The sequence below is a fragment of the Mandrillus leucophaeus genome, unplaced genomic scaffold (assembly GCF_000951045.1).
Source record: "Mandrillus leucophaeus isolate KB7577 unplaced genomic scaffold, Mleu.le_1.0 Scaffold52, whole genome shotgun sequence".
NCBI lineage: Eukaryota > Metazoa > Chordata > Mammalia > Primates > Cercopithecidae > Mandrillus > Mandrillus leucophaeus.
In genome coordinates this window covers 1,908,604-1,921,101 of record NW_012105586.1, presented here as the reverse complement: position 1 = coordinate 1,921,101, position 12,498 = coordinate 1,908,604, and the positions used below count along the sequence as shown (strand labels likewise).

At 40.4% G+C, this 12,498-nt stretch overlaps 1 protein-coding gene across 2 annotated transcripts in view; it reads left to right on the top strand.

Annotated features, from left to right (window-relative positions):
- VPS13D (vacuolar protein sorting 13 homolog D (S. cerevisiae)) overlaps positions 1 to 12,498 on the top strand; it is a 279,483-nt gene that overhangs the window by 139,254 nt on the left and 127,731 nt on the right. For both annotated transcript variants that reach the window (XM_011996567.1, XM_011996566.1), the window contains 4 exons: positions 666 to 901; positions 4,601 to 4,709; positions 9,274 to 9,437; positions 10,334 to 10,442. In XM_011996567.1, coding sequence (XP_011851957.1) covers positions 666 to 901; positions 4,601 to 4,709; positions 9,274 to 9,437; positions 10,334 to 10,442 — 618 coding nt within the window. The remainder of the gene's footprint in view (positions 1 to 665; positions 902 to 4,600; positions 4,710 to 9,273; positions 9,438 to 10,333; positions 10,443 to 12,498) is intronic.

The following is a 12,498-nucleotide window of genomic DNA, read 5'->3' as shown; positions in this document are numbered from 1 at the left end:
TTTGATTGCTGGGCAGCCTTGTCCGGGCAGAAGTAATCTTTTAGCCCCCAGATTTATTTATTTTGACTAGAGTGGTTGGTTGATGCTATGTCCTCTGTAGACATCCCATTCAAACAGAGAAAGACATCGGCTTATCCAGTGACAATGGGAATGGGCAACTCTGCTGTTGGACTTAGTTACAGTGAGCGTTTTCCTAAATTTTTCAAGAAAGTCAATGTGGAAATCATTTGATTCTATTTTAATTATGCTTTTGAATAATAATAGGTCTTATATATGATGATCTGTAGCCAAATTCCAAAATTCTTATTTTTTTCTGTATTCAAAATGTATCATGGGGGGGTTTGGGCTAGAAAGATGCCATTGGAAGGATAGAATTGCTCCCCCTAGATATTTGACTTGGCAAAGCTTTTAAAGCCCTTCATTCCATAGGGGGTGTGTGTGTGTGTGTGTGTGTAGCACATGTCCTTTAATTGGTGAGTTTTTTGGAATGTGCGAGATGATTAGAAACATTTGAAAGGTGAGATGATGAATTTCACTGGGGCTTATTCCCTGTGTAAGATTCATTTAGGAAGGATTTGGAACTTAAACCTAGGAAGCACTGACTCACTTTTCAGTAACCACACTCTGAATGAAAGTCCTCTTTGTCCTCTCTGCCATCACTCTAGGTCCCGGTTGTCTTTACTCAGCATGGCGTAGCTGAACCCAGGCTCCGGACTGAAGTGAAGCCCATGACTTCATTGGATTATGCCTGGGACGAACCCACCCTGCCACCTTTTATCACTCTGACTGTTAAAGGGGCAGGGTCCTCCGAGATCAACTGCAACATGAATGATTTCCAGGATAATCGGCAGCTTTATTATGAAAATTTCATTTACATTGCTGCTACATATACGTTCTCTGGGTAATTCTTGATTAAATTACTGTTCTTATAAAGCAGAAGGTTCTAATTATTAACAGGTTTTAAATGTTAAGCAGTTTCTTAGGAGACCAAAGTACAAAGGAAGATTATTTCAATTCTTTACCAAATCCTAGGCTCAGTGTCTCTCTTAAGAGGTCATGTAATTTAAACTCTTGTCTTTTGGCTAGATTAAAATTTATCCAAAGAGTCAAGACCCTTCGTGTGTTAAAGATCTCTCCCAAGAACTCATTCTAGTATTTAAATTTTCTTTTTGCTATTTATTAGTCTGTTTTGCCTGTTTCCGCTTTTGAAACTGACTAACCTTCATCACAATTATTCAAGTTATCATTCTCACTCTCCTCCCCCACCCCATTGAGAATCCTGATTAAGCAGACACCTAAGGGTCTGTCTTAATATTCACCTAAAGCCAAATACAGTAGCTTAATTTCACAGCCATTCCATTGCCTTCACTGTTGTTTGACTAGTTGTATTTAGAAAAGTCAGGTGAAGAATATTGAGCTTATTTTAATTCTTCTGTTAGATTGCCATGCAGGGATTCAAAACACTGGGCTTTCAAAAGTAGTCATTCTACCAACACGTAAATATAGCCTGTTGTTTCTGTGCTGAAATAACAGGGCCAATTTTAAAGTGCATCTGTGAAGAAATGGAAAATAGCTTAATCTTTAACATTACAAATATAAATCACCTGATGAATAGGGCGTTTAAAGTCACATTCCTTTCCAAAATGTTCAGAACATTTTTGCATATGAATAGGATTTTTATACATGCCTGGGGCCCAGAAGATAATCTATGGGTTTTTGCATTATCTCTCTGATCTGCTTAGAGTCCAGATTTCGCTAGTAATAATTGAATTTGCAGAGAAGGACCATTCTTTCTTTGTCTGTTGACGTTCCCTTTGGTAATGATGGTGCTAGGATGTTTATCTTGTTGTAATTGAGTCAGTATGTTTGTTTGTTGTTAATTTGTTTTTAAAGATGATGACACTTAACAGTGGGACATGCTTAAGGTTTAATGCCTGAAAAACCGAATCTAAATCTGGTTGTTTGTTATGTTTTTCTCCTTATGTTCTGTAAATTCCAGTAGTTACTAAGCTCTTTAACTGAAGAATCCTAGTGGAGGATTATGGGCTTAATGGGTTGAACCGATATGGAACAGATAAAAAGAGAAGCTCCTGGAATCTTGGTGTGCAGAATCTAACAGCAGAATTAGAATAATCTTATTGTGCTAAGAGGTTGAGCCATCTTTTGGAGTATATTAGATACTAATTCTTTGCATTCTTGGAAGGAATAAATGATGAGGAAGAATATTTTTTTAATTTTGTTTTTGAGGTGAAACTCACATAACACAAAAGTAACTATTTTAAAGTGAACAGTTCCGTGGCATTTGGTACATTCATAATGTTGCGCCATCACCACCTCTACCTAGTTCAGAACATTTTTATCACCCCAAAAAGAACCCAAAATCTATTGAGCAGTCACTCCCCATTCCTCCCTGTCTCCAGCCTCAGGAAACCACTCATCTGCTTTCGGTGTCTGTGGGTTGACCTATTCTGGACATTCACAGAAATGGATTCATAGGAGGGACCTATTTTGTCTGGTTTCTTTCACTTAACATAACGTTTCTGAGGTTTATACACATTGTAGCATGTGGCAATGCTTCATTCTTTTTTTTTTTGAGACTGAGTTTCACTCTCGTTGCCCAGGCTGGAGTGCAGTGGTGTGATCTCCACTTACTGTAACCTCCGCCTCCCGGGTTCAAGTGATTCTCCTGCCTCAGCCTCCTGAGTAGCTGGGATTACAGGTGCATGCCACCACGTGCCTGGCTAATTTTGTGTATTTTTAGGAGAGGTGGAATTTCACCATGTTGGTCAGACTGGTCTCAAACACTTGATCTCGTGATTCACCCGCCTCGGCCTCCCAAAGTACTGGGATTACAGGCATGAGCCACCGCGCCCGGCCCGTTCTTTTTATGAAGAGTACTCAGTACTTTTTGTGGCTGAATACTATGCTATTTTATGTGTATACTACATTTTGTTTATCCAGTTACTCGTTGATGGACATTTGGTTGTTTCTGCATTTTGGCTATTGTAAACAGTGTTGTTGTGAATATGCCGGTACATATATTTGTTTGAGTACTTGTTTTCAATTCTTTTGCTTTATACAGAAGAGTGGAATTGCTGGATTCTATTATAATTCTATGTTTAACTTTTTGAGGAACCGCCATACTGTTTTCCACAGTGGCTAAACCATTGTACATTCCTACTAACAATGTACAGAGGTTCCAGTTTCTCCACATCCTCACCAACATGTGTTGGTTTTTGTTTTTGTTTTTATTTTTATTTTTGTGACAAGGTCTCTGTCACCCAGGCTGGAGTGCAGTGGCACAATCTTGGCCTGCTGCATCCTCGACCTCCTGGGATCAAACGGTCCTCCTGCTTCAGCCTGTCTCATAGCTGGGACTACAGGTATGCACCACCATGTCCAGCTAATTGAAAAAAAACATTTTTTTTTTTGGTAGAGACAGGGCCTCACTATTTTGCCCAGGCTGGTCTCAAACTCCTGGACACAAGCTATCCACCTGCCACAGCCTCCCAAAGTGCTAGGATTCCAGGTGTGAGTCACTGTGCCAGGCCTGGTTTTGTTTTGTTTTGTTTTGAATGATATCCATCCTACTGGGTTTGAAGTGGCATCTCATTGTGGCTTTTGATTTGCATCCTTAATAACTAATGATGTTATGTATCTTTTCATGTGCTTATTAGTCATTTGTGTATATTCTTTGGAGAAAGTGTATTCAAATACTTTCCATATTTCAAGTGGAATTAGAGTGACGCTAAAGAATTCTAAGCTTTATGGAATGTTCATACCTCTGCCTCCTGAGTAACTAGGAGTGTAGTGGTGCAGTTTCAGCTCATTGCAACCTCTGCCTCCCGGGTTCAAGCAATTCTTATAGCTCTGCCTCCTGAGTAACTGGGATTACAGGGGCCTGCCACCATGCCTGGCTAATTTTTGTATTTTTAATAGAGACAGGATTTTGCCATGTTGGTCAGGCTGGTCTCGAACTCCTGGCCTTGAGAGATCCACCTGCCTTGGCCTCCCAAAGTGCTGGGATTACAGGCAGGAGCCACTGTGCCTGGCCAAAATTTTTGCCTTTTTATTGTTGAATTGTCAGAGTTCTTCACATCTATCAGTCTCTTATCAGATGTATGATTTGCAATTTTTTTCTGCCATTATTTTTGTGAGTTGTCTTTTTACTTTTAGATTGAAGTTTCTCGTTTTGATCACATATAATTTATCTGCTTTGGGGGAAACAAAGATTACTTGTGCTTTTGGTGTCATGAAGACTAGTTTTTAATGCTGAATTCGTTACCTTTTTTTTTTTTTTTTTTTTTGCCTCTAAAGATATATGGTTATACTTTTACATCTGAATTTTAAGTCACTAAAATTATTAAGAAAAGAAAATTGTCAGTGTGTCTTCTGAGAGATGAATCTTGGAACTGTGTAGGGAAAAAAATGCAACCCTGATCTTTGTGTTCTTGTATCAGACTTTTTCTTCTATGCCTTAAAATTTTTCTTCTTTAATAAAAGTTTTGGGCGTTTGCTTATTAATACTTGAATACATGTGTGAGTGTGTGTGTATATCTGTATCTATATTTATATGTTATATATATTTTTTAAATTCTAGCTTGCAGGAGGGAACAGGCAGGCCTGTGGCTTCCAACAAGGCAATTACCTGTGCAGAGCTCGTGTTGGATGTCTCACCCAAGACACAAAGAGTCATTTTAAAAAAGAAGGTAAGAGAGCTTACCATCCGAGTTTAGAATACAAGGTTTTTAGCATTGGACAGGACTCAGGATCACCCAGTTCAGAGTCCTTATTTCATGATGAGGCCACAGGGACTTGTGTGGAACCCAGGCCTCTTGGCATTTCCAGGTCAGTGTTAGAGTGATGAGTACCAGCTCAGGAGTAAGATGACTTCTGGAGTGGAATGTGATCACCAGGTGTGATCAGCAGAATGTGAATAATAAATATATGTGGAATCACCAAGGGCTTGGCGACTGTTAAGCAGACAAGAACAAATTTCTAAAATTAAGTAGCAATAATTGTAACATTTTATGTAACATTTTATAACTTACAGAACATTTTCAGTTATTTCACTTGATGAGGATGACAGCTAGTAAATAGGAGAGTAGATAATAAAAGAGTTACATTGACATTTAAAATTAGGTAAAAGTGTATGAATTGGCATTAAGAAATGGACCTCTCCTTTTCAGTTGGAAACCAAGTGTAGAAAGTTTGACATTTTAGGTTTTGGTTTGGTTTGTTTTTGTTTTTTTACTTTTTATTTGGAAACAATCTCAAATTTCCAGAAGATTGGCAGGGATTTTACCAAAGTGGGGCTGTGATGTTGATTTGTCCTCTTACTGGTGATTTTAACTTATTGCAATTGATGAAGAAGGTATGTGATAGCCTTTTCCACTGAGCAGTGAGGCTACTCTTTTTCTTTTTATAATCAGTCAAGATTTTGTGGCGTGGGACTTTGAGACTATGTAAACCTCCTATTTGTCATATTTTCTATTTATGTATGTGTGTGTGTATGTGTCAGTATGGGCTGCTGTTTTATTCAGTGTTTTATCTGTTACTGTGTCAGTGTGTGTGTGTGGGTATGTATGTATGTATGTACTTATTTATTTATTTTCGAGAAGGAGTCTTGCTCTGGTTGCCCAGGCTGGAATGCAATGGCACGATCTCAGCTCACTGTAACCTCTGCCTCCTGGGTTCAAGCAGTTCTCCTGCCTCAGCCTCCTGAGTAGCTGGAATTACAGGCACCCACCACCACATCTGGCTAATTTTTGTAATTTTAGTAGAGATGGGGTTTTGCCATGTTGACCAGGCTGGTCTTGAACTCCTGACCTCAGGTAATCCACCTGCCTTGGCCTCTGAAAGTGCTGGCATTACAGGCGTGAGCCACCTTGCCCGGCCGGTATTTATTTTGATGCTTAGTTTTTCTTACCTTTGGCCAGTGGGAGCTCCTTTAACCTTCTGTGTCCTTTCAACATGTGTCCTCACTTCCTTACTTTCTGACACAGCAAGTTATCCTGAGTCCATCTTATATTTTTCCCTGCACTATTCCTGGAATTTGCCATTTCTCCGGGGAGCCCTCATCCCTCCCATCAGAGAATGGAATTTAGAAACTTGAGATTCATGAATTAGGTGCACTTGTTGTGGTGGTGGTGGTGTGGTTCCCAGGCTGTCTCAGAAGACCTAGGGTTTTTTAATCTATGTATGCACAAATATATGTGTGTTTTATGTACATATTTATATACTGTATATATTTATTTCTATGTCTGTATACCAAAAAGTAGCAGTTCACACCAATATTTCCAATTCTAGTCCAGTATGACAAAGTTCATTCTAATTTTCTCCCTTTCCATATTTGTACTTCCCCTGTCCAGCACTGAGAATGTATTTAATGATTTGATCGGTTCCCCGGAATGTAACATCCTCCGTCACCACAGTTGTCCCATGTCCTATATGAACACCCTGGTTTCTTCCCTTGGGCTCTGATATCCGTGTACTGGGCAGCCCTGCCCCCTTCCCACCCTGCCCTTTGCAGGAATGCCCTCCTCACCTCCTTCTCTGATGCTCCCATTAAACCCCTCCCCAGCCTCCCACCTTGGCTTCAACCCCTGCTCTGGGTTGCCCCATCACCTAGGTGGATGCCTTCCTTGTTCCACATGTGCTTCAACAGTTCCACACTGGGCCGCCACAACCCCCATCCCCAACACACACACAAGCCCCATGGAGTTCTGCCTTCCACAGCCCCACCTAAAGATTGTAGGACTAAATTATTAGGGAAAGGAGGAAGGGAACTGGAAGGAGAATGGTGCATCTCAGATTTTCAAGTGGAAATTTTGGTAGTTTCCAAATTATGATGAGCCTGCACAAATGGGCAGGCAGTAGAGGAATCCCAGTATGGAAACTCGATCTCACCTGGGTATCTGTGTGTTGGTTCCCAATCTGTAGCATCTACAGGATAACCGAGATGCTTTTCCTGTTGTTTCCGGTGCTGTGGAGAGGGATTTTCTCTTCCTGTGAACACAGAGGCAAGCATGTGGGAATTGGAGATGGGAAGCGCAGCTCAGCTTCATCTCTTTTGGCAGTCAGAGGAGGCAGTAGCACATAGCAAAGACAGCATGATGTGTTTTTAGGTTTGAGTTGTGGCTTTGCCACTTAAAGATATATAGTATCCAGTATTTCCCGTTTCTCTCAGTTTCATTTTTCTACTGACCTCCCAGGTTTGCTGGAAGGATTAGCTAAGATAATGTACATAAAGTGCTCTATAAAGAGATGTAATGATAATAACACAACAAACATTTATTGAGGCTCTGCCCTGTGCCAGGCATGTACTAATAAGCACATTACATTTATTACACTTATCACAAAAACCATGAGACAGTTTCTGTCTCTGACAGATCAGGAAACAGAGGCTCTAAGAGATTAAGTAACTTGTCCAAGGTCATTCAGCTTGTAAATTGTGTAGCTGGATCTCAAATCCTAGCATTTTGACTCCAGTGTTCATGCTACTTTGTTAGTTTTTACCTTGTAGAATGTGATGAAAAGCTATCTATCCGGCCAGGGGTAGCATGTAAATGAGTTTGTGGTACCCTGATGTGTCTGTTGCTCTGGAGGAGTTCCTACCTGGTGGGAGTATATGTGATCCTGGCAGGTCTAGCTGGAGTATAGGTGTGACTGAAAAGGAATGATACAGATTGTCTTAGAGAGGCAGCATAGAGCAGTTAAGCATGCTGACTCTGGAATCAGGCTGCAGAGATTCAGATGTTGGACCTACCATCTAACTAGTTATGTTACCGTGGGGAAGTTACTTCATCTCACCGAGGCTTAACTTCCTCATCTGTGAGGAGGGATAGTTATAGTACGTATGTCACTGGATTGTTTGTAGCATTAAATGAGTTTTTTTCTTTTTCTTTTTCTTTTTTTTTTTGAGACAGAGTTTCACTCTTGTCACCCAGGCTGGAGTGCAATGGTGCAATCTCGGCTCACTGCAACCTCTGCCTCCTGGGTTCAAGCAATTCTCCTGCTTCAGTTTCCTGAGTAGCTGGGATTACAGGCATGCGCCACCATGCCCAGCTAATTTTTGTATTTTTAGTAGAGACGGGGTTTCACCATGTTGGCCAGGCTCGTCTTGAACTCTGGACCTCAGGTGCTGCACCCGCCTTGGCCTCCCCAAGTGCTTGGATTACAGGTGTGAGCCGCCACGCCCGGCCTAAATGAGTTATTTTATGTAAGTCTTGTGAACCAATGTCTAGCACATAGTAAGTTCTTAATAAGTATTATGACTTCTAGTATATAATGCATTATATAGACTTTCATGATTGACCTGGAAGCCCAACTGCTGTTTACAAAATATTTCTAAAGAGAAAATATATTTAGAATTACTAGCAATCTGGCCAGGCACGGTAGCTCATGCCTGTAATCCCAACACTTTGGGAGGCCGAGGCGGGCAGATCACCTGAGGTCAGGCATTTGAGACCAGCCTGGCCAACATGGTGAAACGCCATCTCTACTAAAAATACAAAAATTAGTCAGAGGTGACGGTGCACACCTGTAATCCCAGCTACTCGGGAGCCTGAGGCAGGAGAATTCACTTGAACCCAGGAGGAGAAGTTGTAGTGAGCTGAGATGGCACCATTTCACTCCAGCCTGGAGAAGAGGAGTGAAACTCCATCTCAAAAAAAAAAAAAAAAGAGAGAATTACTAGCCATCAATTAGCATAACCTTTGAATGCAACCAACTTAACACTTACATACAATCAGCTCATGAAAATTGGACATCATCAATATAGTACATTTTCCTTATCAACATTGGGGACGGGGAGGAAGGCCTCTGGTAAATTCTGATTGACAGTCAGATATTGAGTATATAGTATATTCTTTATGTAATTGCAGTCTTCTTTAAGGTAAGGGCACCGGACGGTCACCTTCTGGAATGGCAGTGATCATGGCAGTATAGCTAGTGTAGGAGGCTGCCCAGCCATTTGTTTCTAATTTCTAAAAAAGGAAAAAAATTCGGTTATGAAAAGAATACATTTGTTAAAATGCACATTATTTGTAATTTTGGTTGTTTGGTTCAAGAGGTTAGCATATTTTACCCTAAGAACAACAAAGGATAGATAACCATGAAAGTTTGAATTAAGCATTTATATAATATGGCAAATGTCTAAGTAAACTTCCTATATGAGAACTTATTTAGCCCTAGAGGAAGCTCTTGAAGTGAGGAGCTAGCTGTGGCCGCATATAATGGCTCTTTCTCTTTTTGCTTCTCCTTACTTAACAGGAACCAGGAAAGCGTTCTCAGCTATGGAGGATGACAGGAACAGGAATGCTGGCCCATGAGGGCTCCTCGGTTCCTCACAATCCCAATAAACCCTCAGCCGCCCGCTCCACCGAGGGGTCGGCCATCTTAGATATTGCTGGTCTCGCTGCAGTGACTGACAACAGGTAATTTTCTAGGCAACTTTTGATTCAAGCTCATTGCTTTCAAATTCAGACTTGGAGGAAATCTACACCAAAAACCAAGAGTTCTATAAATGAAGTAAAAATGTATATATTTTTTTAATGACAAAAGCCTGTCATATTCCCAAATAGGAGTATTGGGCTTTCCCTTTAATTTTTTTAAGCTATGATGACAATACCCATGCAGATGTTAAGAAACTTCAACCAATAAAATGGGTATAATGTGAAAAGTGAGTATTTCTTCCACCCAAATTCCAGTCCATCCTTATTCTGAGGAAGTAGTTTCTTTTTTACATCTTTCTAATAACTTTGTTAAATCCTTCAAAAGCAGAAATTAATTAAGAGAATAATCAGATGTATTTTTATGAATAAATCCTTGGATTCAAATTAGCTCTTTAAGTTTGAGTAAGTTACTTTATTTGCCTGTGCCTTAGTTTCTCCATAAAAATCAGTGTGTTTTCAGTTAATACCTTATTTCCAGAAAAACTTTAGTTGACTTACAAGTTAAAACAGAAAATAGTTTAGAACTACAATAGAAAAAAGACTGTTGGAAAGATTTTGCATATATTTAGCAGTTGTTCCTTCCATACTGCATGATAAGTTGCCATTTTGAGAAGGCGAGAAGCTATATTATTTTGTGTTATGAAATCTTTAATGTCTTACTTTGTGTCCGCTCTTCATGTTTTTCCATTTTGCTTTATTCCTCTTTTCTTATCAAGAGATACCTAACTACCCTAGGATTCAAGCTAACTACCCATTCGATGTTTAAGGGTGGAGGGTATTAGAAGGGAGAAGAGCAAAACCGTCATCCTCATGTTCCCTTGAGGCGTGAAACAGGTGACTCAGAGGGTTCATGGTTCATTGTACATTCCGTTTTCCAGATACGAGCCGCTGATGCTGAGAAAGCCTGACCGCAGGCGAAGCACAACTCAGACGTGGAGTTTCCGAGAGGGAAAACTGACCTGTGGGTTACATGGGTTGGTCGTCCAGGTCAGTCGTTTTTGATCCCCAGTCGCAGCAAGCAGTGGTTGAGCCTTCGTTGAAACAAAGTCTCTACTGAGTTATACATGATGACTTGTTCAACGGGAAAACGAATTACAGAGCAATACTTACTCTATTCCATTTTAGTTAAAAGGAAGTCAGAGTTTTGTTGTGCATTTGTATATGTTTACATGGGAAAAGTTCTTGGAGATGGTATGCAATACATGTGTTAAGAGTGATTGCCCTGGATGATAAGATATTTTTTTCGTGGCTTACCTGGACTTTTTCTTTTCTTTGATGACATATATTACCTATGTAATTTTAAAAAGAAAAAAAGTGTAACTAAAAGTCCAGCACTAAGTTAGATGAATTAGATTTAGACCTGTGAAGTTAATGGCATAGCTGCAAGTCCTTTGTGAAGGGTTCTATGGCCTGGTGAGCATTCGTCAGGCATCTACTTGCTCATTCTGTTCATTTTGGCCTAAATAAGCATTGATTTGCTGTAGCAAATGTCAGAATGAAGATTACTGGACAGTTTCCTCTGTCGTCTCCTCAGCCAGTCTACCTCATGATAAACTCCCAGCTACTTTCTAAGCAAATATGTGTTTGGCAAATTACCAAGGGTTTGGATTTTCTGCCCCTTCTGGCCTCGGGCTGGGAATGAGAACAGGGGTCTGAGAAGTAGGAAGGTGTCTAGGAGGTTTGGGCATACAGTAGAATAGCACCTGCAATTGTGTGTGCAGTTCTGCCCAGCCTGGGATTTTACGCAAAAGGGAAACAGGAGACTATCAGACCCTTGATAGAGAGCTCTGAGTACTTAAGATTGTACTCCAGGGCAGTTTGCAAAAACTGTAAGGAGCCTCTGACTGCTTTTGGTGAGATTTATTTTCTTTATCTCTATCGCCCTGAGCTTTTTTCATCAAAGACAAGCTGCTTACTTATACGTAGCACACATCTGGAATGGATTTGTGATTTTCAATTAGCAATACAATTCAAACTTCTAGAGGCAAAGAGGGCTTGTTATAATTGGTGGGTTTCATGTCTGACCCTGACTTCACTTCTAGTTTGTTTCTAAAGCCCATGTAATTCCAGTGCTCTTGGAGCATTTTCTTCCTTAAAATCTCTTTTTGGTGTTTGTTGTTTTGTGAATCTATTTCATCATTTCCCTGCTTGTTAGTGACTGTATAATAACAGTATTCAGCAGAGCAGAATGTGTTTTGGTTAGGGAAGTAAGCTTGTTTCAATCTTATTACGCTGAATAAAGTTCATTGAAGACATTAAAACATTTTCTGACACTGCTCTTATTAGGTTGTATATGTTCTTTCTTTCTGAACTTGTAATAGCTATAAAAAGCTTTCTTTGTGTTGAAACCTGTACTATAAATCCTGCTCAAAGTTTGCTTTTCATGAGTCAGTATTTAAAAGTTAACAAAGGGGATTTAGACACACTTTGCCATTGTCTTCTCTAGCCTTGTATTTGCTTTCCCACAGCCATCATCCTGTAGACTCGATTTACTTGGGGCATGTAGCGAGAAGGTGTTTTCCTCCAAAGGCCTTGTTAAAGCAAACTAAATATGGCCTGAGAAGGACTCCGTACTTCTATAATTGAATCCCTGTGGACGAACTGTAACCTAGCGTAATCGGCAGGCAAGATTGAAATCCTAACTTAGGAGTATGTGCCTGTAACAATAGCTGAGCCTTGGCCAGTCACAGCAGCGATACTTCCACTACTCATAGACAGCTGAGTGTTCAGACTGTGCTCAAATAAGGCAAACGCCAACCTGTAACCAATCCAGCTGTTTACTTCCAATTTCTGTACATCACTTCCCTTTCTTTGTCTATAAATTTGTTCTGACCACGAGGCATCCCTGGAGTCTCTCTGAATCTGCTGTGATTCTGGAGGCTGCCTGATTTCCAAATTGTTCATTGCTCAATTAAACTCCTTTAAATTTAATTTGGCTGAAGTTTTCCTTCCCTCCCTCGCTCCCTCCCTCCCTCCCTCCCTTCCTTCCTTCCTTCCTTCCTTCCTTCCTTCCTTCCTTCCTTCCTTCCTTCCCTCCTTCCCT